At 38.3% G+C, this 27,801-nt stretch overlaps 2 protein-coding genes across 3 annotated transcripts; one reads left to right on the top strand and one right to left on the bottom strand.

Annotated features, from left to right (window-relative positions):
- Positions 1-186: 186 nt before the first annotated feature.
- Positions 187-9,844, top strand: LOC145478263 (uncharacterized). Of its 2 annotated transcripts, XR_014048219.1 has the most exons (3): positions 187-345; positions 6,717-6,784; positions 9,762-9,844. XR_014048219.1 is itself a non-coding variant. In XM_081456224.1 (2 exons), the coding sequence occupies exon 1, from the start codon at positions 2,255-2,257 to the stop codon at positions 3,737-3,739; it is 1,485 nt and encodes a 494-aa protein (XP_081312350.1). In that variant the 5' UTR covers positions 352-2,254; the 3' UTR covers positions 3,740-4,699; positions 6,717-6,784. The 2 variants fall into 2 exon arrangements, 1 of the variants encoding a protein (XP_081312350.1); XM_081456224.1 differs by lacking the exons at positions 187-345; positions 9,762-9,844 and adding an exon at positions 352-4,699.
- On the bottom strand, positions 5,417-27,753 carry LOC145478285 (condensin complex subunit 2-like). Its single transcript, XM_081456249.1, has 20 exons — positions 27,366-27,753; positions 27,005-27,089; positions 25,175-25,270; positions 24,626-24,737; positions 22,711-22,775; positions 21,711-21,791; positions 20,169-20,370; positions 18,363-18,451; positions 17,134-17,206; positions 16,360-16,442; positions 16,056-16,171; positions 15,290-15,438; positions 13,890-14,011; positions 13,149-13,271; positions 11,809-11,851; positions 10,868-10,929; positions 9,824-10,033; positions 7,394-7,501; positions 6,702-6,875; positions 5,417-5,773 (listed from the first exon to the last, which is right to left on the bottom strand). The coding sequence occupies exons 1-20, from the start codon at positions 27,584-27,586 to the stop codon at positions 5,714-5,716; spliced, it is 2,274 nt and encodes a 757-aa protein (XP_081312375.1). The 5' UTR covers positions 27,587-27,753; the 3' UTR covers positions 5,417-5,713.
- Positions 27,754-27,801: the final 48 nt, after the last annotated feature.

The raw sequence follows: 27,801 nt of genomic DNA, 5'->3' as shown, positions 1-27,801 counted from the left end.
AACACAAACTCGCAGTCTAGAAGAGATCGCTGTACATCACTGATTTGTCCAAGTGTGAAAATTGAATCACTGTGACGTTCTTAATTAAAAAGAGGAGAATCGATCATTCATTGAAGAATTCGTTCGTATCCTATTTACTGTTTGCCAAAACTGATAACCTTTTGCAGTATCACGGATTGTATAATGGCGGTTGCCAGGTTACGCCGATCGTGAGACGTGATCGTGACACTTGTCGTGCTTGAAACCTGATATACAGGTCTTTTGTGTTTCGTCGCGTTGTAGCGCGTCAAACGGCAAGTGAAATTACTGGAATGTGCTTTCATTTACCTGACGGAATTTCGTAAGGTAAGGTTTTGCAACAAAATAGTCTGCAGTAGTTAACTTTTCGAAGGATTCAGCTCCACGCGAAACATCCTGCGTAAGTATTCTTGTAGATATGACAGTGAGATGTTTTAAAGCTCATGTAACTGGTATTACGCAACCTCCTCTATTGTGCGTGTGATTCTAGCATACAGAGGTAAGCCTGCCAACTGCGGCCTGCCTATACAATGACGGATTTTGTCTAGGAACAAGACAGTGGTTCCCGGGATGGTTTGGAAATGATCGCACTGTTGATCGCCCATCCGTGAAGGTCTTCTGGTTGTAGGGTGGACGGAATTCATGCTTGACATGGTGGGCCGGGGGAAATGTGGTGAACACTGGAAAGTAGGCAATTAGATCCAGGGAAGAGCACGTGTCCTGTGTTCAATAGTTTTTCTTTTTTGCAAAACCTGAAAAGGCTTTCCGCTTCTGCTCAAATTTGACAAAGGTTTTTACGCTGGAGCGCGATCACGATCGTGGATCAACATAACATCACGTACGCTCTATCAGTTAATTTGCATAAACCCTCAGAAATGTGTAAGCTTACGTTTCTGAGAAAATCTGACTAAACAACCATTCGTTCAATTAACGTAAGCTTACATTAGTCTGGTGACTATTTTTGCGCGTTTCGCAATGCTAAAATGCGCTCTCATGTTGACACCGTGTACGTGTCATTCAAGGGCGTGTTGTGAAAATTTACACGCCGCGCCAGTATTAGCTTAGACACGGAATATTTTCCAGTTGCGATAGACCAAGTGAATTTTAGACTTAAAATCCCCCCTCACATAAACATGTTACTAGTAAGTAATTCTTAGCTTTAGGTAAAGTGTCTTATATAATGTATATTTGTTGTTTCTGTTTGGTCAGGTCGGGGGGGGGGGGGGGAAGATAAGTCAGTAAGTTTCACATGAAATCTACCTAAGTAATGATGTTATGATCTCTTTTGTAATTTACCGTAACCCCCACAGGACATGTAGGTTGTGTCAGGTTTAACCCTTCTCCCAATTATCCCATCTAGCTTTATACTTTCCTCTGGATGTTTGGTGTTCTAAATTCTCCCCACCCCTTTGGAATTTGGAATCTGCCATGGGTATTTTTTGTTTCACATGACAAACCCAGCCCCCTATTAGTCCAAAGCTTCTCCCAGTCTACATACCAAAGCTATTTATTTCCTAGCACTGACCATTTAGGGTAGTTTCAACATCATAATCGTCAAAAGCATGTGATAATCTGTCATTGGGTGTTCTCAAAGAATTTAAGTACAGTTCACTTGGGTACAATAATATGGTATTGTGTTTTTCCTGAAAATTTCTATAACCCCCACAGAGATGTTTTTGTTAACTTACCCCCTCCCCCCACCCCCTGGAAATGTCAGTTAAGTGTAGCGTCATGTTTTTTTAATAGAAATGTTGGCATGTTAGAACCCAACTCCCCAAGAAACATTTCCCATGACCTTCTATGGGCTGGTTATGGATGCATGGAACTGCTCATTGCATTATGTCAATAGATGAGCCTGGGGGCTTATGTAACTTAAGCCCAACCTGTAAGCATCACTTTAGACCTTGTTGTGCAGAAATAAAATTGTTGTTATATCTTGTGTTGTAGTTTTTATTCACTTTGTCCCATATGATGATTTATGTGTCTCACAGTGTCTTATAAAGTGTTTTATTTATTATAACTATTGTAAGGAAAAGACCAGCATAAGGCATCTTGCTATTCATGTACTTATTGCACTGAAGAACTTAAAATAATTAATGTCCTCTTTTAAAATCATAATACATTATATTATGATTTTAAAAGAGGGATTGTTTAATAAAAGATACTTTTATTTGATTCTCTTCCCCAGGGTTCATAGATAAGCAGCTCTATATTTTTCTCGGCTCAATAAGATAAAATGAAGCACAAAATGTGGAAAACAATTCTCCCAACAATTCTTGTGGTTTCTTGTCTGACATTCGCTCTGCTACAATTAAAGTGTGTGCCAGAATCTTCATCACATGCAAGGCGTGGCCATCCCCCTCCTCTACACAAAAGTGTCCACAAATACTCTGTTGAGATCCTTGGATGGGACTACCAGCCTGAAGAAAGGGTGGAGTCAAGGCTGATGAGGGATTCTGTCAAGTATGTCATGATGGTTCCCCATAAGTTGCCATCCTGGCATGAAGTTCATGGTATGGCCAGCCTGGCATTGGAAGACCGAGAGGCATTACAGAAGCTGACAAAATTTCTTGATATACACAGAGATTATGATGCAGCCACTGTAACAACAACTAAGATGCAAGCAGGAAGATTCAGTGAAGCCAAAACATTGCTTGAACAGAGTGCTTGCAAATTTCAGGTAAACAACTGGACAATGATTATTCGCAACTTTGGACCAATTCATGATGATTCTGATGGTGATGGCAAAGGTCTCGGATGGTACCAAGAATGCAACATTGCAGAAACAGCGTTTGTTCTCCGAAAAGAACTGTTTCTATCCTTAAGGTGGCGTGCAGAGTCTGGAAGTATGAGCCATCTTGATTTCTTCATAAGGTCGACTGGAACCCTGAAAATAGCCAAATTATCACACTGCCATTTCTCACATGCGCTCACATACTCTGATCGTGGCAGCCTGGAAGGCAGTCGAGATTTCATTGATTATTCAACTCTTGGACAACTCCACAGCATCTTACGCATTGTACGTCCAGACAAGATTGAATGGACCAAATGCACAGATGACAAGCAGTTCTGTCCTGAAAAACCTTTAATGTCCCGCCCAAACACACTGGCAGCAGCTGATGGCTTTCCGATCTGTTGTGATGTGATCATGGACGATATCTTAGCTGCAACAGTGGATGCTATGAATCAAATTGGAATGGATTATCGCATTGTGTATGGTACGCTCCTTGGTGCAGTGAGAAGTCAGGCATTCATTCCATACTCTGATGATGTCGATGCCGCAATTCACAAGGCCGACAATGACAGATATGACAACTTCTTGCTGATGCAGCAGATCTTGGGTCCCAAGTACTTTGTGGCATGGAAAACAAATCCCCCAGTCTCCAGAGTTTATCCACACTATGCTCCAATGATTGCAGTAGATACTCAGCAGCATTTCAAAGATGATAGTCTTGAAAGCCCTTCTCTCTTCGACACCAAGATCCTCAAAGAAATGGAGAAACTATTGCCTGTGAAGAACATTCTACTGGAACAACGCTATGTTGATCTTTACCCATCGCCTGAGGATTGGTTTGGCAAATCCACTGAGGTCACCATAAACAATCGACACTATCTTGGCCTGTCAGATAATGTAGACAAGTTCATTAGAAGTTGGTATGGAGACGATTACATGAAGATGAGACCTGAGCTACATTCTCAGACCACACTTCAGACAAACTAGCTTCACTTGAAGGAACAGAATACTGTTTTCAATAAATCTTTGTAGTCGAAAAGCATTATTGATCCATATCATCCAATCAGAAAACAGTAAAACAGCTCAAAAACTGAACACCTGCCTTAAAATGGAATTTTGACCACAAAAAACTAGTACTCCTCCACTTGCTGCACAGGGTCCCCACTTCCTAGATAGCAGCCCAATATTATTATCCCTTGATGAAGGAACTCATTGTCACCTGAATCACCTCTGCCCAGTGGTGCGACTTCTGGTTGGAGTGTTGATGCCCCCAATCTACACTCTTCACAGTAAAGTAGTCCATTTGCTGAATCTCTGATCGTGCCATGGTACAGAACACTAGATAGCTTTGAAGTAACCTTGCAGTCCAGAGCAAGAGGTGGTGCAGACCAGATACTCCAGGCATGGTGCGAGATGTTTACTGAACATTAGTGAACTATTTGTTTAACTTTTCGCAGACAGAAATATTTTGGATAGAATACTATACAGTAATTGGAATTTATGGTCTTCAGTGAACTAGAAATATTTAATGATTGTATTAAATTTAGGACTTCCAAAACTTAAGTGACCAGTCAATTTTTTGAAATAATAAACCTGTTCTTTTTGTGGCCTCCCTACTTGACTTATTCAGGTATTCATATTATGTTTAATTATTAAATTGAAAAATTAATATTTGGCACAAGATATATTTACTACTGCTGCAATTTTATATAAAGTTACAAGTTATGTTATTTGGAATGTATATAGTGTGACTGTAGTTCTTAATAGCTTTTTCATTAACTGTTGCATTTCAGCACGGTGTATTGTGGCCAAGGGCCTTCTCTACTTCATTAAAGCAGTTATTCCATCGCCTTAACCTTCTTATGACACCTGCAACAGACATTATGGTTTCAACTGAGAACACTGAGTGTGGAATCTGTATTAGAAGTAACCATGACTACAGTCTATGTTAGTTACCACGCTCATAACTATTGTTTATTGAATTGTATTTTTCATTCCTGTAGTTTAGAAAATATGAATAAAATGTTCAAGTTGAAATGTTTTTTGCAAGTTTTCATTGTTTAACTTTTAAAGAATTCAGGGTAATTTAAATGGATAATTTATAGTGGCCTACTGAAAAACACTGACTAGAGGTGAGTAGGCTCCCTGGATAACTGTTATTGCTACAGTAATTTTTAATATAATTACTACAGTCTATGAAATTTTTGGAACAGCATGGTATCAATATTGCATTTTGCAATTGACTGCCAAAAGTAATGTAAAGTAATCAATTTGAAAAACTTCCAAAAAGTGCTTAACTATGCAGAACAGCCAAGTTGTGTTGTTTGTAACCAGTCAGGATGAAATACCAAAGCATGTTTTCCTTTACTTACTGCCAGTTGCATATTTGTGTCAACTTCATATTGCTTACATTGCATTTTGTTGTAATTGGGCAGGTGTGATTATTTTGGTTTAATGACAGCCATCACAAAATTGTATGCTTTAGGGAATGTTGAACTGCTTAACCTGCCAAAAACGGGAAGTTTGACTGCATTTCAATCATTTTCCCAATTTTTAGTTTGAAGAATCTCATATTTTCAAGAGAAACATTTTTCTGAGGGGACTGAATGATGAAAAATGATCAATTGGTCAGAAACAAACACCAAGCCATAAATATCTTGTCAGTTTGCTTGCAGTTTATTTACCACAAACAAAATTGTTACATATCAAAAATTAAAATTATCGCCGTGAGCAACTCTTACACTTCTTTCATGCTCTCCAAACTTCCCGCATGCATCCATAACTCGATATACGCACGCTAAGCATGAACCAATTCTTTAAGTGATGATGGCCTACATTTAGTTGATGGTTAGTTTTAACTGAAAGTTACAAAATGAGGGGAGGATCACAATAATAATAATAATAATAATAATAATAATAATAATAATAATAATAATAATAATAATAATAATAAATGAAATATTAAATGCCCTGAGAAATGTAAAAATCTGTCATTCCTGGTTCACTAGTCATCTTGAGGCACTAGAATAAGAAAGAAAAAAAAATAACCCAACTTAAAAAAGCATGTTTCCACTGATTGTCATTAAACCAAAGCCAAGGTAAACACTTGTGAACAACCACAGCAGAAACATTAAAAAGGCCCTATTAGGGTAAAATTCTGATGGGCAACATGTCATTGAGACAGCATCATGGAGGCAGACAAAAGGATGAAAAATGACATGACTTGTGATGAAATTCAGAAGCAGCACATAAATCACCCTACTAACAGGGCCTCATAATGCAAATAATGCAATGAGCCAATCAGATATTGACTTAAAATATGCAACTGGACAACTGTTTTTTTTCCTGAATGGTTAAAAAGTTGGGATACACATGGAGTACCCTGTTAATAATGTACACTATATTATATGTGACAGTACACCATCTGTACCTCTTTGGCCAGGTTTGTAATAGAAACAATAACTGTCATTGTCATTATCATGACAACAAGTGCTGCAAAATATGTTAGCTTGGGAAGTTTGGGAGTTGTTTTGTAAGGCAACTACAAAGCTGAAAGGCTCATTCACCTTGAAGACATTTGTATGCAAAAGCCTCACTTGTACGTTTTTTTTTTTTCAGAATTGATTAACGAGGCTCTCTTTCATCAAGTTTCTATTACTAAAGACTGAAGTGAACTGGGGTCCCCTAAATCCATGTGGCCACTCTATGTACCTTGAAGGCTTAGGAAGTTATGTGAATGAAAGCTTGACTTCTAATTAAAGAAAGAATATCAATATCTTATGTCAATGAGCCACAACTTAGACGTTGTTCAGCAATTACAACACTCAGACTTTTCAATTTAATATGACATGCAGTGCTTCTATTTTTCTATTGTCAAAACCTGTGGACTAAACTAATAATAGGCAGCCAGGCAGTTAGAGCACATTGTTTTTGTTATTGTGTTTCTTACCTTCTCATTTGCCAGGTGAAGGATGCAGACGAAGGCGATGGACACTGACAAGTTCTTTGCCATGTTCTTGGAAAGTTTTCCAGGTAACTGGGCATAAATTTCTTTGAATGAGTGAGGAGTAGTCACAGTGCTATTGTCTGTTTGTTTTCCCTGCTGATCTATGGCAACATTTTCCTGTAAGACGTGTAAACAAAGAGAAAATAATCAAGAAATATGGGACTGTTTATTGGACAGTTTGAACAAATCTGAAGCTATACCATGTCAAATCAACTCAGTATTACTTCGGTATAAAAACATCGAGGGGGGCATTGCCATGCCAAGTCAATATTACCTATTAAACGTACAACAAAGAGGTACCAATCACAAAACATTGGCATGGAATGTTGTTTGGTTTGGCTTAGACTGGTTGGAATTAGGACTGATTCAGTCTGAAGAAAATAAAAGCCAACTATTTTAAAGAGCTATATGTAGAGATAAAATTAAATAGGCAGCAGTATGGCTTTTAGTATGTTTTCTTACAGGATGTTTTCCAAAACGAGTAAGTTGCTCTCTAGAGATAGACATAAAATGAATAGATATAACAAAATAATTTATTAGAAATAGTGGAAGTTTTACATGTGTAAAAGTTTGTAGCAGAACTTTTAGAACAACCTTTGGTAAGCTACATGTAGTCAGAAAGTATATCAACAAACCTTGTTCCCTTCACCATTGTCAGTTAGCAGTCCCCACATGGCTCCCTTCAGCTTTTTTACATCCATCTTTTTGGCAGTTTTGGCATAGCCAATATCAATTTTTTGAACCTGCCAACAAATTAGGTCAATGTTGTGTTTAAAGACAAATGGTACAAGTTTGAGTACATGACACTTCAATACTAATTTTTGCTCTGTTGCAACACAATTTCCTCTGTTCATTTAATTTACTGCTCCAAATTTTAAACTAATGAATGAATTATTTTTCTCAGAAAAACTGTGCTTCTTTCAAACTTGTGACTTCTTTTCATTATGTTGCATTATTTACCTAAAGGGGGACATAACATGACTGAAAATTCAAAATCTAAGACAAATTGTCATTGATAAACAATGGGCTATGAATACGTAAGGTTTTGATGTCAGATTGAAAAAATCTGGCACACTTTTTGAAATTCTGTAGTTGTCTTGGAAAATATTGCTTAAATTTAATTTCAGTTTGCTCTCCCTTCAACAATTCACTTAATGTCTTCATCTTAGTGTTCCAGAAGCATTTTTGACCAAAAATACAGCAAAATTGATGTGATTTTTAAAAATCTTCTGCTTGCTTGTCTGCACATAAGCCTGTTCTTTCTTAAGGCGATTAAGTTAACTTTTAAATATTACAGTCACCCAGAACAGGAAATTTGGTGAGCAGGCATATATATGGAAAGCCATAATTTTCTTATGTGGTTGTTTATCATTATTTGGTGTGGTTTCTTCATTATGTGTTGTAGTTACTTCATTATGTTTTCTGGTTTCTTCATTATGTCTTGTAATGTAGTCCTGACGTGACGTGTTTTTATCATGATATGGTGTAATAACTTCATTACGTGGTGTGGTTTGATCGTGATGTATTGAGGTTGTTAAGTTATGTTTTGTGCTCTTGTCATGATGTTATGTGGTTGCGCTGTTATGTTGTCTGGTATCTTCACTATGTGGTTTAATCATTACGTGATTTGGTTTCGTCTTTATGTCTTCTTGACCTCACTTGCGATACCAAGCTCTAGTATCCAGGCTTCTTGCTATCACGAACTGGTTAAACCAGTTTTTAGATGGGTCCCAGTTCCTTCTCTTCCCCGGTGTTAAAGACAACAAAATGGGGGGAACAAGCAACGACATTTTGTCAACTATACTTGATAAGATGCACCTTGGGCATCTTATTGAGAACTTCCAGCGTGAAAAGGTAACTGTGAATCAAATACGTAAGTTATCTTCTGAAGAAATGGAACGTTAAGGTGTGAACGATTGCAACACAGTGATGAATTTAAGGTCAGAGTGTTTAAACTACGGTAGCAATCCACCGCCAAGGAAACCAGGAAAACAAGCGTGTGGCGCTCCTGAGTACTTATAATTTCTAGGTCAGATCTAGAGGGGTACCTGGAGGATGGCTTTAATATTGAGGACATTGCGTACTGTTTATCGTAGAATGGGTCGTTACGGTCTTAGTCCGTTGCAATTCACAGAAATAACAGAAAGTGAGCTTGATGAAGTTGTAGAGGAAATAACTAGGGAATATCCTTCTTGTGGAGAGGGACTGCTTAAGCAAATACTGGCAGATCGGGGAATAAAGGTTCAGAGGATGAGGCTCTGTGACAGCATTCATAGGGTCAATCATGAAGAAGCCGAAAACAGGAAGAAAGGCCGTCTACGTCGAAGGACCTATAACGTTCAGGGTCCATTTCTTCAGAAGATAGCTTACATATTTGATCCACAGTTACCTTTTCACGCTGGAAGTTCTCAATAAGATGCCCAAGGTGCATCTTATCAAGTATAGTTGACAAAATGTCGTTGCTTGTTCCCCCCATTTTGTTGTCTCTAACACCTGGGAAGAGAAGGAACTGGGACCCATCTAAAAACTGGTTTAACCAGTTCGTGATAGCAAGAAGCCTGGATACTAGAGCTTGGTATCGCAAGTGAGGTCAAGAAGACATAAAGACGAAACCACATCACGTAATGATCAAACCACATAGCGAAGATTCCAGACAACATAACAGCGTAACCACATTACATCATGACAAGAGCACAAAACATAACTTAACAACCTCAATACATCACGATCAAACCACACCACGTAATGAAGTTATTACACAACATCATGATAAAAACACGTCACGTCAGGACTACATTACAAGACATAATGAAGAAACCAGAAAACATAATGAAGTAACTACAACACATAATGAAGAAACCACACCAAATAATGATAAACAACCACATAAGAAAGTTATGGCTTTCCATATATGTACCACATCTAACAGCTATAAACTTGTTGCATATTTGAAAAATTTCCTACTTTTTCAGAAATTTACTTAGATTTCAACACTTTTTCCAGGCTTGGAAAGCCAGTCAGTGATTGTTTCGCATACAGGATGAGCACTGGGAGCTAATTCACACCTTACTGGGTTGGGCGACCAGACCATCACCAGTAAAGAGTGTTTGCTCCACGGCACTCTCATTAGTGAAGCTGAGGCCCTGGGAGCAGTCGCCAAATGTCATGTCCTGTGATGTCATATCCTGTGACATGGGGAATCCAGCTTCTCCACCTGGCAAGTCATGTGCACCATCTGCAGCATCAAAGACATCGTCATCGTCATCATCACCATCCTGCCAACACAGAAGCAAACAAAGATACCCTTTGGACCAGCATCTACCTTACAGTAGAGAGGGATACCGCTTTGGAATGGACAATTTCTAGGACACTTTCTTAGAAGTGGACTTAAAATTAATTACTTTTCAGTTGGTTGATGTAAATCGATATCATTCTTGTTTCAAATATAATAATATAATTCCTGAATCTTCTGTTTACAAATATATTTTGCAACCTTTTCTGTGCTACATGTAAGTTGCATGTTCACAGTTTGTGGTGAGTAGTGCATGAAATGTGCGCCTCCAACTGTACAAATGAGAAATGATGAGAGGGTGGTAGGTTGCCCATCCTCATAAATTGGTCTACTGCAAGTGTCTGTGAATTGGGCTGGACACATTTATATTGACAAGACAGTCATGTCAAAGTCTTCAAGCTTTTTTGGATTAAAGGGACACTGTCAGCATGACTCTGAAACATCAAAACCAAAAGACATAATTTTCATTGATGGAAACTAGTTGAGACCTTAATATTACGGTCTAGTTTGTAAAAGAATTACTATGTAAATGTACTGAAGTTTTTTTCTTGGCCTGCAAAACTTGCTAACAATGATTCACAATTTGTGCCACCTTCAACAACGTACTTGTATGTTCCTCTTGTTGTTCTAGGAGCATTTTGTGTATGAGTAAAGGTACTCAATCATAGCTTTTACACTGTTTGAACCAAAATTACAATGATAGTGCCCCTTTAACATGCAAATATGTAGTAAATTACCATCTCTGCTGTTTCCTATAAGTTCTTTCATTTTTTTGACACCTGAGTACATCTCAGATAACATAACTTATGGTACTTACTTGGAGATCAGGACAGTAATTAGCACAGTCATTTGCATTGTCATAGTTATACCATGCTGAGCCTGCCAAGGCAAATATATATTTTTTCTGAATTAAATGCTGTATACCCACTCGTCTTGGTGAACAATGAAACTCTCTTTTCTATGAAATTTACTCAGTCAAGAAAGAAGAATACTTGATTGCTTAAGGTGGCTCAAAACAATTTCCAATCATTGGTGAACAAGTTGTTATCATTATAGTGACACAACAGGTTACTATAACAACAGTATGACTTGCTAAAAACACCCTTAATTACAGCTTTAGAGGCTTCCAATTCAGAAATAACACGGTGAAATTTTTTATATCTATCAAATTTTAATAAGCATGATAAGACGTAACTTTTGGCAAAGTTTTGAAAAATCTGCATATATGGTTCAGAGCCACTGTTAAGTTTGAAAATTAAGGTGGCTCTCAACCCTAGGTACAGAATTTTTAAAAACTTTGCCAAAAGTTGCGTCTTATAAAAAAATTTCGCCCACCATTTTTGAATTGTAAGTGTTTAGAGCTGTTATTAAGGGTGTTTTCAGCAGGTCATACTGTTAGTATGGTAACCTGTTATGTCACGAAAATGATAACAACATGTTCACCAATGATTGGGTAGTTTTTTGATACCATGATTGTAGCATCAAGTGATAAAGAGTGGTTATAACAACCCATCAAAATCAAAGTGCTGGAATCTGTTTTGAGCCACCTTCAGAGTAGCAGTACCCACTGACCAAGTTAGTTAATTCATTTGTTTTCCTACACAAGTTTTGATTAAACAGAATCGTGAAATAAACACTGCAATGAAATACATCAAAATCTTTGGTCATTTCATACTAATTAAATTTCTGAAGGAGCTTTGTATAGAAGGATTGCTGTAACCATCCCTCTAATGGTATCAAGCAAGTTCACATGCTTACCATCATCTCTAATCTCTGTTTGTGCCTGAATTTGACGTTTAACCTTTTGAAAATAAAACACACAAGGTCACAAGATGCGAAGTGAATGATTGTGGACAATTTGAGGAGCAACCGAAAAAATAGGAAGAAAAGAAAAGAGAAAAGCTAGATCATAGGGAGCAAAGCATCAAGTATGTAGAACCATACTTGTAAGATGACCTGATTGGAGGATTGCTCCCAGGTTGAAACCAGAATACATAATCTGACAGACAATTAGTGCACATTCTATTGCCCAGTTTCCCCACTATTTACAAGTAAACTGTAGCTTATAGTCACTTTAAAAGAGGGTCTGCAAAGGGACCCTGGAAAGTCAGTCATCCAATTTCAGTGATTTGTCAGCTATCACTTTACATCTAAGTTTTCAGTCAAAAATGCATCAGTTCTCAGCTGACAGTTAACACTTTGACTAACTCTCCACCTCGCCTATCAGTGAAACAATGTAAGGTTTCTTGCTACAGTTTTGAGGCAACTTTAAATCTTTTGTAAAATGTTCCAAGATATTTTTTCTATCTCTAGTAACTGTCTGCTTAGTAAGTTTTAAACCATGATGTGGGACACTTGAGCCAGGTAAATGACAATAAAAAGTCGCATGGCTGAGTGGTTGAGCGACAGCCTGTGAACAGGCTCTGGTTGAAAGGGTCTTACCGAAGCTGGAGGGGCCAGAAAGGAACTGGCTCAGAGTGAAGTTGCTGAGGGGGGAATGGGGTGGGGCTTGGGGTCTCTCCCCTCCTCTCCCTTTTCTCCTCTTTCTCTATGCCCCAACCTCGACCAGAGAGCCTGTTCACAGGCTACTGAGGGAAGATTGGGTAATATAGTTCTAATGATATATTTCTCTCAGAGTCTTCCCATGGGAACCTACCTCAAAATTTGAGGATTAGAAACTGGGTCAAATGAAACATTCGTGCAAAATACTACATTAACAATGCACAAGACAGGGTTTTTCTGCAAGCTGGGGAAATGTAACATTTTGCCTGTTACAAAAAATGGAGAAAAAAATCTTAAAACTCATGTTCTGGTACTGCGGTCTTCTCTCAAGCACTTGGTTGTTCACTGTGGATATTTATTAAAGCCCATATTGTTCATGAAGTGTTGTATGATTATAAGAAAAAAATGTTGGAATATTTTACAAAGGTTGGGCCTCTGTTATTCCCTCAAAACTGACAGCAGTAAACCACAATGAGCTAGTTCTGAAAATGTCAGCTTGCCAAATTTGTCTCGCAGTTAATTTAGCTTTATCAACTTAACAATCAACTGTAAAGCATTTCATTTCTGAATTCTGTCAGGATGGTCTTGTTGCTTACCATGATCCTGGGCTTGATGAAGAGTCTAAAGAGTTTGTCAGCATCGTAATGAAGGTCTTCTGGTAATGTTGTCTTTGTTGCTGTGTGTTTTGCAAGGGTTGCTTTGGACAAGGTTGTCGCAGCCTGATACATAAACCAAAATGGCACAGCAACTGTCAGGGCCCATGCATATGGCTTTAGTAACATTGTGACACTAGAGCTCTTACTATTAAAATTCATTTCTCACAAAACTTTGGACTAGCTTTGGTTACGCTTACATTTTAAACTGAGAGGAGGTAACCATTGCATTTATTTCATAACATGGGAGAGTATGCTAGCCAGATGTTGTGCTCTTGGGAAAATGCAATTTCTCAAGCCACTTGAAATGGCAGTGGGAAGCCTGAACAACATGCTGGGTTTATTAATCATCGCAATGGACTATGGCATCCCATCCAGTCAGCAGGTAGCAATTTTCATATAGTTGCCTCATGCTGTGGAAAACTTCAGATAGCAAGTACATCCCTGGTAAGATACCTTAATAAGCAGCCCAGATCAAGACCATTTCACGGAACACTAAAAAGTTTATTGGAGTTTTAACCTTAACCCTAACCCTGCTGAGTGCAGCCATTCATCTGGATCTTCCAGACACAAACATTCCCAGGACCACTGAATATGTGAAGACGGAGGATTATGAAAGGTGATTGCTGGAGTGCAATGCTAGCATTTGCAGGATATGATGTGCAAGGCTGCTAATAGCATTACCTTTCCTCTTGAAAAGCTTTTTCCAAAATCCACTTCACTATCAAATTTGACGGTAAAGGGCTGTTTCTTTGTTCTCTTTTTCTTGTTTTGTTCTTCTGAACCTGACATAGAGTTTGGTAAACCTGTAACAAGGATGCCTCTGTTCAGTTCAAGTTATAAAATCATCAACATAGACAAGGCTGTGGCCAGAAATTACCTCATTCTGTGAAAATACAGTCGAACCTCCCATAAGTGATCACCCAAAAATGTCAAGCCTAAGTGGTCACTTACAGAAGATGGTCCCTTACAAGAGCTTAGACCATTGCATACTGGGTCAAAATAAATATCGTGCCTCATTAGCATATGGTAATTGCAGAGACTTAAACCATGTTTTAACTGTTTTATTCAAGTGAAAGACAATTTCGAGAAAAAAATCTGGTACTTCCCATTGAGGAATTTCCGTCTCTTGTACTCCCAGGAATGCGATAATGTTACAACACCTTATTACAACACCTTATTGTCCAATTTATGGTCTACTATCTGTGAAGTGATTGTTTACGGGAGGTTAAAAACAAAATAAAATGTCAAACTTTTAGCTTTAAAAGTGGTCGTGGCTGCTTATGAGAGGTGGCCACTTACAAGAGGTTCCAAAGAGGTTCAAGAGGTTCCAAATATAGTGATTTGACTGTTGTGGGAAACCAGAGGTTCAACTGTATAGTTTGACTTCACACCATATCATCAAATGGATCAATAGAAGACTTGTAAATTAAGATATAAAAAAAGATACATGTAGAACTCTTCCCCATGAATTAAAAGGCTTCCAAGGCAATATTATTTTACAAGTAAGCAAATACAACATATTTTTCACCACAAAACCAAAGAAATCACATTTTGCAAATCAAATGTGGTGTTCCAGAAAATATCCATACACAACTCTCCAAAACGTGTTTAACCCCAGCCTCCCCCTCCTTTAATGAAGTTCTATAGAGGGCATGGATATTTTCTGAAACTGCACAATATAAATCACACAAAGAGCAGATCAATACTTGAAACAAAAAACAAGAGAGTGCTTGAGTGCTTGGCATTGGAAAACATTGTTTACTTAGTGTATTTTTAACCAGTTAGTCAAGAACATGGTTAATACATAACCAAAACAAACACATCCACAATCAAAAAACCCCCTCACTGGACAGTGGAATGGAATGGAATGGAATAGAGTGAAAAGGAATTGAACTTTATTGCACACTCCCAAAAGTGGGTTTTTCAGTGAACAATACAAATACAAAAGTACAATAAAAATACAACCAGAGAATTAAAAAGTGTAACACTATTCTTGTTTCAAAAACTCATCAAGCATCTTTGCTTTAAGATTTTTCTAGCCAACAACAAAGCACCTGGCATTGACAGTATTTTGTTAATACCTTTAGAGAGTTTGGAATGAAGTCTCCAGTGTTGGGGTCCAGCCCACGTTGACATGAGGTCAGACTTGAAGTAAGAGTAGTCACTTGGCTGAGATGACAGCTCCAAGCACAGCGTGCCTGCAGATGCAGCGGCAGGATCAAAAGTTGTTCTGCATGTAAAAAATTAATAACATTTTGCAGTAAAGTTTCAATACAGTTGCATGTGGGAATTCTGCCAACTTAATATAAAAGGAAGCTTCACAGTTTTGAAGCATACTTTGCCAAAAAAAAGATTTAAAAACTTAAAATGGTTCTACAGGTAAGAAATCAAACAAGACAAACTTTTAATTACAAAGAAAGTTAAGGAAGTCTTAAAACAGCATCTGCAGATTGAGAAGTAATAGGGGACTAGGGGAAACATTCTCTTTCAACTTGTTCTGCGACATTGCTGCATTGCAAATTAAAAAGACCGTTAAGCGTATTACCACCTGTGTTGCAAGTGTTGGTAACACATGTGAAGTAATCAGGAGTTCAACTTTCTCCAATGTTTCTGCAACTTGCAATGCAGGTGGTAAAACACAACAATGCTATTGAAATTGCAGTGCAACAACATTGCAGGACAAGTTGAAAGAAAATGTTGCCATATTACTTTGCCTTTAGCTGATAATTCACTCTGAACCGTTCAGTGTTACACTCAATAAATGAAGTTGATAATGATGATGATGATGATGATGATTATTAACCACTTTTTTTGTGAACAAAAATCAAAAGATGATTATTTACAGACCTTCCATCCTGGGAAGTAACAAGCCTTGCTTCTTGTCCGTCAGCAAAAGCAAGTGATGCATTACAGATTGGATTATGGAAAACACTTTCACAGTGATCCCTTCCAAATTCCATGTCCTGTGAACCGGACATTACACAACTGTTAAAATCTATTGTATTTTTTCTCTTAGGCAAGGAACGTAGTGAACCTGCGGACACCTATGAATATAACAGCCAGGTTGTAATCAGTGTGTAACCTATGATATTAAGAGCAAGATCTTATAAGTTAGCATTACCACCATATTACACAGACAGTGTTCACTTACCCCTCCCATGCCAGCCACATCATCATCACTGTAGTCATCACCCATTGTTTCTGGAAATCCGTAGTCCGGTTCAGGCTCAGTAACTATCAAATGACGCAGAATGCCACTTCACATCAGTATTTCTTTCTAAGTGTACATGTAAAATTTTCACATGAGCCCTTGAGAAGCTCTATGGGACAACTCTTTCACATGGAATAATTATATTGGCTTTCATTATAGGCACGCAATGTGTACAGAGGGTAACAAAACTGCATGGCTAGGTCCGGAGCCTCACATGGTTGCTATACAAAGTCCAAACCTTGCTAAAGCCTTGCATCTGAGATGCAAAAATCCCTACACTATTAATACCTTCAAGATATAGTCTTGTGTGCTTTTGAAGTTCCAGATGGAACCACAAACTAAGGCACTAATAGCTATCACTCTGTTAGCAGATTTTTTACAGGACTTGTACACCTTTTCAGAAACAAATTTACAGGACTCAGATTGATTTTTCCAGGAATCTTAAATTCACATTAACCCTTTAACTCCCAAGACCTCAAAATTAATTCCTCTTACTGGCTGCCATACAGCTCATGTAATGTCAGTTCTGGTAATTTGGTTTGGTCTGAGAATTAAGCGAATTTTTACAGATTTCCAGAACTTTCCAGGACCAGTGGTTGTTTTCTAGGACTTTCAGTCCTGGAAAATGCCACAATAAAATTCCAGGACTTTCCAGGTTTTCCAGGACCTGTTCGAACCCTGTTTCAAGCACTACAGGGAACTATGGTCTCTCACCTGGTGCATTCACATCAAAAGCGTGTTCATTCTTCTCCATTTCTGCTACCATCTTACCATAATCAGCGTTAGCCTGTAAGATTTGATGAATGTGGTTAAATGTAGTTAAATGTAATTTAACATAGTTAATTAAGAGGAGCAAGAGGCATTTACTGGTTTTAGTAAGCATTGTGGTGTTTTTGTTGGCGTTAGCTGTTAGTGTTTCAGGCGTTTTTTGGTGGTTGCAGTATCAAGGCATTTCTCAGGCATTTCTGGCATTCCCACTGGAGGCAGTCAGCTGTTTTGGTCACTGGGTTCCTGGTCTTAGCAACAGTCAGGCCACTGTTGCTTCATGCTAGTATTACAGCTTGCCCTCATGCCTGGCATTGTTCCAGTTGGGTGTTCATTGTTTCCATTTTTTTCACTCCCACCCCTCCTCTCTGATATTTTTATTAAATTTTATTTATCATTTATTAATTGGTATTGTTAGTAACTATTTATTATTCATACTCTTCCACTGAAATTCTCATTTCAGTGTGACTGGTGCCCAAGTTCTTTGCAAGTTTGGGGAACTAAAAGGCTTGAGTTCTGCTGCTCTCTCGAGTCCAGTCTACATTCCTCCCCGAGAAGAGACAGCTGGATGTATGAGCGACAAAGTATGTATGACATAAATTCATAATTTAATTCATGCAGCACTCCTGGTTACTGGAAATGTCATCTGATTACGCTCTGGACGGGTCTACATGGCAGCTTGAACATTTGTACATTTGCTGTGTTCTTTTTTTTAATTTTGTCTCACATTAATGCCACATAAGGGCATTATACACTCTATTCTAAGAAAAAGTTCCTCTTTTAAGTACTAGTCAGAGCAGAGCCGTTCAACTGTGGTGTAACAAACATCATGTCAAAGGTGATATGTAGGTCTTCATGGTTTCTGTTGTTAACACCCTGTTATTTGCCATGTATGTTTTGCTAGTTCGGTTTGCTTTGGCTTAAAAAATTTATTCTTGTTACGAGTCTCCAGAGACTGGTGTCGCTTTCCTTCACAAGACTATACATCAATTTGACTTTTGCCTCCTGAGTTCCATGTTTAGGTTCATCCCTCTCTTTGCTGGTTTTATTTGTTATCTGATGTTCTGGCATCACATGAGCACAAATGACTCATCAAATGAATAAATCAGGCATTGAATGAGAGTAAGTGCTGCAAATTTTAACTAACAAAAAAAGCAAGTTAGGATCAAAGACAGTACCTCTCTATTTCTTGTCCAGTTGGTGAATTCAAAGTCATTAAAATGAGGACAGATCTGAAGACTTTCAAAGTTTACACGGCTGTAAACATCTGCAATTACAACACCGACTTTGTAAGTAACATTTTGCTTGTACACAAGTGTGGGTTTGGATTTTTTTTACCTTGAGGGATTTGGGAAGGCAAACACATTTCAACATTTGAAATAATTATTGCGGAGCTCCAGCCGCCCGAAGGGCCACCAAGTGGAGCTCCATACTCATATAGGAAAAAAAAGGAAACCGGGGCATGAGTTGATTTTCTCACGGTTATAATGGTTAGCGGTATTGCTCCTGGGCGCATACGCACGACGGCGATGGTGATGACGACGACAGAGTTGTGCAAAATGGCGGCCATACTCCAAATAATAGGTTGACAGAGACATGCAGCCTTGGTTTACCATCTACTTCTTTGATATAGGACATCCATGTTATGATCAATTGACACCTGTCAAAACAAGGTATCTGCTGACCAGTATCACGTGACCATATCGCGGGCTCAAGTTTACAGGTCATGTGTTTTTTTAAGTAGACTGCTGACCAAATGCTGATTTCAATTGGATTGTGGGCTCATGTCAGGTTAACTTGTTGAAAACGACAGGATTGTTCAGAAGCCAGTTAATGCTAACCCAGGATTAAAAGTTAACTGAATTATAACTTTTTCTCCTATACAAACGTTTTTTGCTGCTTTGTTTTGTGTATCTGGCGATTATTAAAACTTAAAACTGAAGGCCAAACAATATACAGAAAAACCTCACCGCAAAGTTACATGAAATCAAAATTCTACCTTTTCCTGGGTTAGCTTAATCGGGCCCTCAACAACCCGGCCCAGGAGCTAAGCTGTTAGGCTGGCCTAAATCTATATATTGTATTACAATACACAGTACTGCTCAAAAGCACATTACCGTCTCTCGTCTTGAGAGATGAGAGACGATAGTCTCGTCTTGGGAGAACCAGTGAAACATTATTATTTTGGAATAAATTACAAGCAGTTAGCATGCGAGAAAACAATATAATTATTAATTGCTTGTGAAGTTCTCTGTAGTGTAGCTTCAAGAGGATTTGCATCATTACATGTAGACTCAGATAGATGGGGAAAAACCTTGCAGCCTTGTGATACGAGATGGACATGGATTATCTCTCCCTCTTTTCACTAACCAAAATGGTTAGTGCAAGCCCTAGACCCACAAGCCCAAACCAAATGTTTACTAGTCCGTGAATGGTTGGCCACCGTGCTTAGCCTTGAGTAAGCCTTGGCCTCCTTAAAGAACAGGGGTGTTCCATACAAACGTTGGATCATGTGTACTCAAGGCATCCATGGTCGAGTGTCAGTTGGTAGTCCCTTGATTGACCCTCGATCGACATCTTGATCAACACTCAATGGACATCTTCATCGATACTCAGTCGACACTCAATCAACATCTCAGGCAACATTCAGTCGAGAGTTGACGAATTTTTGCAGACAAGCCACTGAGTGTCAATCGATACATAAGTGTCGGTCGACACTGCCAACTATCAACTGACTGTTGATCGAGTGTTGATCGAGAAGTCGATCGAGTGACGATCGAGATGTCAAAGGAGTGTTGATCAAAGGTACATGTATCGATCAACATTCGACTGCAGATGCCTTTAATACACATGATCCCAAAGATGTGCATGTAAGAGCAAGGATACTGCAAAGTTTACTCAGAATGCAACATCACAACATTACAATGGTTTTCATACATGTTCTACTACACTCTTGTAAGGTAATGATTTACGACATATCTTGCCTCTTAGCTCCGACAGGTCCACCATGCTGTTGTCCTGTGTTGTTTGGCCCTCTGATGACGAATCTCGTGTTGTCATGGTTACAGTTGTGGAATCAAGAAGAAGCTCACAGCTATCATCGCGGACAAACAAGTGGTTCAGAAGCAAGCCCCCAGTACCACCTTCATCAAAGGCTGCTGATGTCTTGTGGAACAATGGATCAACCTATAAACAACATTGACAGATAAATTATTAATCAAATGAATATTATCAGCAGTAGCCCACCATATTTTTTCGATTATATATAGTGCCTAGCGTTTATTTCAAACGTGGCTTCATTGATACGGCAATTATTTGACTTTTTCAGAATATATTTGAGGCTGGGGGTTATTAGGATTTTTACACAATATTTTTGAGAGCTTAAAAAATAATTAAACATAAAGTTTATTCTATTATATAAAAGTTAATGGGGCTTATTTACAAATCTACCTGTCAGTGTGAGACCTGGCATTTATTTGGGACCCAGCATTTAAATATAGTTAAATGAAATTTAACATAGTTAACGACTAGGAGCTAGTCTGGTCACTAGCGTTTTTATAGGCGGTTGTTAGTGTCTTGGCCGTCTGTGAGCGTTTGGTTAGCGTTTGGTGTGTTCTGTAGCGTTTGATATAGTTCAATGAAATTTAACATAGTTTTTGACCAGGAGCTAGTCTGGTCAGTAGCGTTTTGTTGTAGGCGTTTGATAGTGCCTTGGCCATCTGTTAGCGTTTGTTTAGCGTTTGGTGCGTTGTGTAGCGTTTGCAGCAGTCATATGGTCCTGAGAGCCCTGGGGCTGACATTGTCCAGCAGTATTTTTGGTTAGTACATGTTTTGTCATCCCATGTGCTCGCAGTGTGTTCATCGCTCTGTAAGTGTCAGGCGTTGTGGATTGAATTATAGTTTAGCGGTTCTCGCCGTTCCCTCCCTATCCCCCCCTCTTTTTAGCTTTTTTTTTTTCCACCAATGCCATTTGGCTTGAGTGTGACGGGTGCCTGTAGGGGGCTTGGTGCGTGGGGCTTGTGGCTTGGTTGCGGGTTGGGCAGGTCAGTCGTGTGTTCTAGCGCCTTGGGGATGTGACTGCGGTTGCAGCCCCCGGGCTTCATAGGCACCTTCCCTCCACTAGCAACTTGGGCATTAATTTGAGAAAATATGGTATATCAGTTACAACAAATTCCACCCTTGTTAACTTTGCAATTTTGTCTAGCAGTAGCCTACAGAGCAAGTCCTTCTGTACAAGAGATGAGTTTTCTACACGTGCAAAATTATATAACATAAAATTATGAAGTTCATTGTTACAGGTTCAAAATCTTCTTTTCCATAAGTGTATGACTGTGTGCAAAAGTGTGTCTTGAAAAAAATAAAAATAATTATAGAAAAAAATGGATACAGAGGGCAACCCTTGACAAATTGGCCTACACTCGCATGCAGCGCTGGCTCAACTAATTAACATAAGAAATACACATGTAAGTAACGATTGTAAGAAAAATACATAACCAAAGAGATATGAGTCTGAACAACTAACTTACCTCAAAAGCTAAGTCAAACTGGTTAACATTCAGGTTCTTGAGATTTGTCTCTATTGTATTTCCAGGTCTGTGATGGGAAGACTGCAATAAAAAGACAGAGTACATATTTCAGTCTGAATTCAATAGACTATTAAAAAATAATCTTCACAGTTGTGAAGTAACTAACTTTGAGCAGCTAATTAGAAAGCAGTGCTGCACACTAGTAAAGGAAAGAGTAGCATTACACAAGCCTCTAACCTATGACCTCTGTGAAATATGCAGGGAAAAATTACAGGGAAATTAAGTCTAGCAAGATTTACATGAGTTTGCTCTTGTGGCAAATTTTGTAGAGTCATCAGATTTATGGATGGAAATTAGAACAATCATGTGAATCCTCTTAGGCAATTAGGGGGCAGGTTTAAAAGTTATTTGCCCAGAATGATGAGCGATGTCAAAATTAAGGTTTCAACCTGTGGCATCTCAGCTGACAAATTTTTTCTCTACGCATAGACACCATTAAATTTAAATTTTGCATCATAAATTTGTCATGGTTGGTTTTACTCTCAAGACTTGACACACATGACAAAGTTCATGTTTTCATTGTTAAGCTGGGCGGGAAAAACTGAGGTCTGATTGTCTGGGGCAAGTAAATTTTGCTCTTGGGCAAGTGAGAATAGAAGTTCAGTGGGCCGGTGGGCAAGTGAAATTAGCCTCAGTAGTCCTGTGAGTCTGAATGAAAATGTCAGCTTAATAAATGATAATTTCCAGTCAGAAGCTATTTCAAAACTTAAGACTGCAAGATTAGTTTTAATCATTGAGTTGAAAGCATGGATTAGTTGGGAATCCAAGGATACTTTATTTGAGTTTGTCCTCTGATTGCCATACTGGCTGCCAAGTAGGCAAGTAATATTTAAGTGGGGGCAAGTGAAAAATGAATTTAACTGCCCCACTGGGCAAGTGGATTTCAAATTTGTTTTCCTGCCCTGTTAAGTTACACATTTATTTATTGTTATGTTAGTACCTTCTTCGGCTTCTGAGGTCCTTGTTGCTCTTCACCAGGCCCTTCTCCACCATTTTCATCTCCATCTGCAAAACATGATACCCAACTGTGTAAACAGGTCAGAGGCCTTACAGTAACTAATGCACAGTTTATGACTTAACAATATGCTACTTCAAACATTCCTTTGATTACAGATCATGAATTATGCCCATTATGTCCTAACTTAACAAATCAAAATGCACTTTTGGCCTGCCTCATGCCACTTGTTTTAGAGCACTGAGAAATCCACTGCTAAACCTAACAAGTGTAAAATGCGAGCATAACGCAAGATAAAGTAAACAGGAGCGCATTTTCACTTCTTTTTTTAGGAATACAATTCAATCTGACTCGATCTGGCCCGATCTAAACCTCATCGACAATTGATCATTGTGATTTCTTGATTTTTCTGACGTTAGGGTTATACTTAGTTTTTTGGAACTCCATATCAAAACAGATTGTCACAGGGTTCCATCTCAAGAATGTTTACACAGCGCTTTGTGGAAGCCAACTTAAAGCTTTAATCTGTTATTTCTTGCTTTATTTCATGGATAGAAATGATACTGATATCAGAGGAATAAAACACTAGCCAGCGCCAGTCAGTTCTGGGTTATTTGTTCACCTGCTCCTAACATGCAGAACAGGCGTAATTTTTTTTGCGTATTCTAGGTGAACAGAGGCGAAAGTGAGGCGAGCCTAAAGAGCGCATCATGTACGAGAGGAAAAGCACGAGAAAAAAAATCGCAAGTACGCTAGTAGCCTGACACTTGTATTATACCTAATGTTTTTGATAAAATGTGTTTAATTAAACAGAATATACAAGTGTTATGCTTCTGGTATCATTACGAATTAATCTGATCAGGCCTGATGCCCTGATCTGACCCACGTTGATATATACAATGAGATATTGATCACAACGTACATAATATTAACATTTTTGTGATTTACACCTGTTTGTTTATTTGCAGAAAATAAGCATTAGTTGTAAGTTTTTAATCCGCTCATTGTGATCTTTAGATTTGTTTGTGCAACTAAAACCTGTCATTTCAGTGTTTTAGCCTGTAATTTATAGTCAAAATTGATTAAATCCCAAGCAAGTTGTGGGCGTGGTGGCCAAAATCATAATACAAGTGGTTAAATGTAATTTAAGCTAAGTTAAACGCGAAACAATGCTGGTCAGCAGCCTTCCCCTGTTTTGGACATGCGCAGTGGTGTGGGGTCTGCTGGGGGTCGTGTGGTTTTACAGTGTGGCTTTTAAGGTCAACTCATTCTCACGTGCATTTGTGCTGTTTCGACTGTGCTTGGCGATTTAGCTCCCTGCCCTCCCTCCCTCTCTGGTAAGTATGAGGTAAGTATCATGGTTCCACCGTTTTTGCAGTGTGACGGTGCCTGGTGGTTGCCGCTCACAGGGTTGTCATGGTTGCCCTACAACTCGGCTCTTGTGCACAGGGTTGTCATGGTTACCCTACGCACCAAGCTCTTGTGCTTGAGGCTCCACTATCTTTCCAGGCACCTTCCCCAAGCTCATCTATTGTTGATGAGTTTAAACTGGCGGTAATTCAAGGTTTTATGCCTGTCTTTCATAAACAAAATTGATTAACCCAGGAGTATCCAGAACTGCCATTCACAGGAATCTTACATTAGGAAAGCAAAGAATGGTTACACAGGAATGCACTAAGGCCCACAAATACCTTGTGTCCATGTGACTTTGGTCATGTGGACATGAGGCAAAACACAAGCTTACAATGCATTAGGTCATATTTCAATCAAATTACAAGCCCCGTCCAAGTTTTTGTATCTTTCCTGGCCAGAAATGTTCCTGCTATTAGACATCCACTTGGTAAGTTTGACTGCATATGCAAAAGAATATTATTATACGGGCAAGTGTATATGTACTAACCTTGATTTTCAGCTCTTCCTAAACCTCCTAACATTTTGTAGGCTTGGGCATGAATGGAGTCAACACGGCCAGCATAGATTTTAGCACTTGCATCTAGAGTGCAGCTTGCAACCTGTTATCACATGACAAATAAAGTTATTTGTCATAACAAATAGGTAACAAGCTCCATCTCTAATAAGCTCCTCCCCCTCTTTAAATTCAGTTTTTTGATAGCTAAAGCCATACCAACCCATTCCTGGCTCTTACTAAACCTTGCCCTTTTATAAAGATGGTACTGTCATCCAACAGTTTTGCACTCCAGCCCCCATTTCGAGACTGTTTTTAGATGAGATTGACAAGGGCGCAACTGGACTTCTGGAAATCTTAATGGAGTTTGTTAAGACAGTCCACTGAAATCTAATGATAAGTTTACAACTACCCATATTTAACATTTGATGTACAGTTTGAGTTATAATCCAAATGCAATCTACAGAGTACAAATAGTGCACAAAACGAGTACAAATTTCCCACAATATTCACTGATTACCAGGCAATATTCATTTTTTTAACCTGGAAGTTAGTCATGTCTCCCTCTTTGACTGTCTTGATCAAATCTTGCATGTAATCAATCAAATGCAAACCAAAAGCATTCTTTGCATTGATTTTCTGAAAGAAAACAAAGCTAGACTGAATTAAATTGTTTTCTTTTTAATTCCAAGCTCAAATTATCATTACAAAAATAATCAATCAAACTTTATTTAAAGAGGGTTACACTTAATAGTTTTACAACTAATAAACCTGTGGTCCCCAATTAAGAATTATAAAAGACTTATTATAAATATTTTAAGATCTAAATTAAAAATCTAAATATACAAAATATAAGACCATTATCTACAGTTAAGAAGTAAATATTAGACATTAACATTACTCAGTCTAAAAGTAATTGTCTAAAAATGGAATAAAAACCCTGTGCCTAAGCTGACTTAATCTAAAATGTTTATGTAATAAATTCTTTAAAATATTCACAGATTGAGAGGTGCATATTTTAAGGGGAGGTGATTCCACCATTTGGAAGTTCTTACAGAAAACATGCAGCCACCCACTTTGATATCAATGAATTATGTGCTCAGTTGGAACAACTCTATTCCATGGATGTACACTGTATAGTAATTTTTTTTCAGCTCTTTATCTTTACATTTAAAAGATTTCAAGGGCATTTCAAGGTTCATCTGCTTGCTCCAGGGGCAGTAAAAAGAGACACCTTCAACCCTGGGAGAGGAAAGGAGAGGGGTGGCAAATGGTTTTTCAAAAACCATCAAATTTCACAGGTCTTACAGTCTCGCTTTTTTACCAGTTATTAGACTTGCCACAAGCCAACCTTTGCCTAATCCTTAACTTTATTCATCTTCAGTCTTTGAGCGACAGAGTCTTTTTCATGCCAGTTTTACCATATCTACTATCAGATTTAACTGATAATGATCAATGATCAATGAAATACAATCGATGGGCAATCCAAGGGTGTTCAACTGATTACACGCTGATTTATTGCCAAATATCAATGAGAACTGGATGAGGGGTAACAAAAAAAATTGTGATGTACATTCATTACTCGTTGTCTTGTTTTGATTCTATTGACAACTCATCAATTTTTTATCACCTGTTAATTAATATTTACCATTATTATATGGTTCTGTCTCACAAGGACTGTGAACTACCAAATTCACGAATTTGATTGGCTGACATTGATATTGAAAGCGGTCTAGATTTTCCCATCTAGACTGGCATCTAGACTGGTAATATTTTGCAGTGATAATGTAGAAAACTAAAATGCAAAATCATTGTCTATTTTCTTCTAACAATATTTATGAAAGTGCCAAAAAGCCTGAAGAGAAAAAAAAGTAAAGAGGATGAGCAATCTTTGGCAGTATTAAATTCAGCTCATTGACGTTCGCAAGCAAAATGTCAGTTAGTACAAACCAGTTACATTAAACGAATTAAATTGTTCTTGTTTGCCATGTATTAAATATCTCATTAACCAAGCTTAGTTGGTCTGTACTCACGACCTCAGTCAAGATTCTCCCATACATGTACAGACCTCCTGCTTGGTTAATAAGAGCTAACTATTAGTTGTTCATTAATATTCTCTCATTATGATGCATAACTGTTACAAATACAATCATTTTTTTCGTTAGAAAAAGTGACTCTCCTGTTCTAATCGATAACTGAAAATTTGGTGGGCTATCGACAAGATATCAGTGATTGACTAATCAGATGATCACCCATCAATGTCTAATATTATTGATTACTCATGGTACAGAGTTGTATATGGCAAACTAGGGGTTCAATAGCCTGACAATATGATGGCCAAATTTCGGGATGTGTAAACATAGTTTTACTCACATTTTCAGTAGACAACTTTATACAGTTTGAGTACAAGTCTTTTAGTTGTACATTAGTCAGACCGTTAGTTCCTGCTGTCTGGCTTCTGGTAAGAAGATCAAAAGAAACATTTCAGTAAGTAAGAATAAACAAAAACATAACAGTTACAGTTGTGAACCAATGTAGCAGTAATGTAACTCAAAAGTGCGATAAAGGTACATATATGAAGTTACTACAAATAAACGCCATATAAACTTAAGCTTAATATTATTAACCCTTTAGTGGAGAAACTTCAAAGACTCTCAAGCTTTTAATATTTGTCCTTCCCTTTGTTGCTCTTTTATGTAACTTTTTTAACAACAACAAGAAAATAAAGCTGTACCGTTCACTATCAACACGACTTGCACTTCTCGGGGTAGCAGGACTTTGAAGGGTTGCAGATGTCGCTTTCGAAAGACGTCTTTGTCTTCTTTCAGCAGCGTCGTCATTCTCTGCTAAGTGATTTGTCGGTGTGTTAGTACTTGTCAGGACGATTGCACGCCTTCGTCTCGCACTTGGAGAAATAAAATCCGGCGTTCGAAATGGCGATGCGACAGCCGCCATGTTTCACGGTTCACCGTGAGGAACAAAATGGTGATTTCAAGGTGATTCGAGGGGAGACAGCGATGAGACAGCCTGGAATTACTTTTTCCTCAATCAAAGCTTGACCCAGAAAAGCTGATTAAACTTTTTATAGTTGTGTACTCTTCTAAGATCTTCGAGCTTCGCGCCCAAACAACCGTGTCGACAACCGTCTCTTCAAATCACCACGTGACCTT

Source organism: Orbicella franksi, chromosome 2 (genome assembly GCF_964199315.1).
Source record: "Orbicella franksi chromosome 2, jaOrbFran1.1, whole genome shotgun sequence".
Classification (NCBI taxonomy): Eukaryota; Metazoa; Cnidaria; class Anthozoa; order Scleractinia; family Merulinidae; genus Orbicella; species Orbicella franksi.
The sequence above is the reverse complement of the archived record's forward strand: the minus strand, read 5'-3'. Positions and strand labels throughout refer to the sequence as shown.

Coding starts and splice junctions, on each gene's coding strand:
- LOC145478263 (XM_081456224.1), top strand. CDS start 2,255: ATGAAGCACAAAATGTGGAAAACAATTCTCCCAACAATTCTTGTGGTT.
- LOC145478285 (XM_081456249.1), bottom strand. CDS start 27,586: ATGGCGGCTGTCGCATCGCCATTTCGAACGCCGGATTTTATTTCTCCA. Junction 24,738..25,174: donor GAGACATGACTAACTTCCAG/GTTAAAAAAATG, acceptor ATGTGATAACAG/GTTGCAAGCTGCACTCTAGA. Junction 7,502..9,823: donor TGGTCGCCCAACCCAGTAAG/GTGTGAATTAGC, acceptor ATTTGTTGGCAG/GTTCAAAAAATTGATATTGG.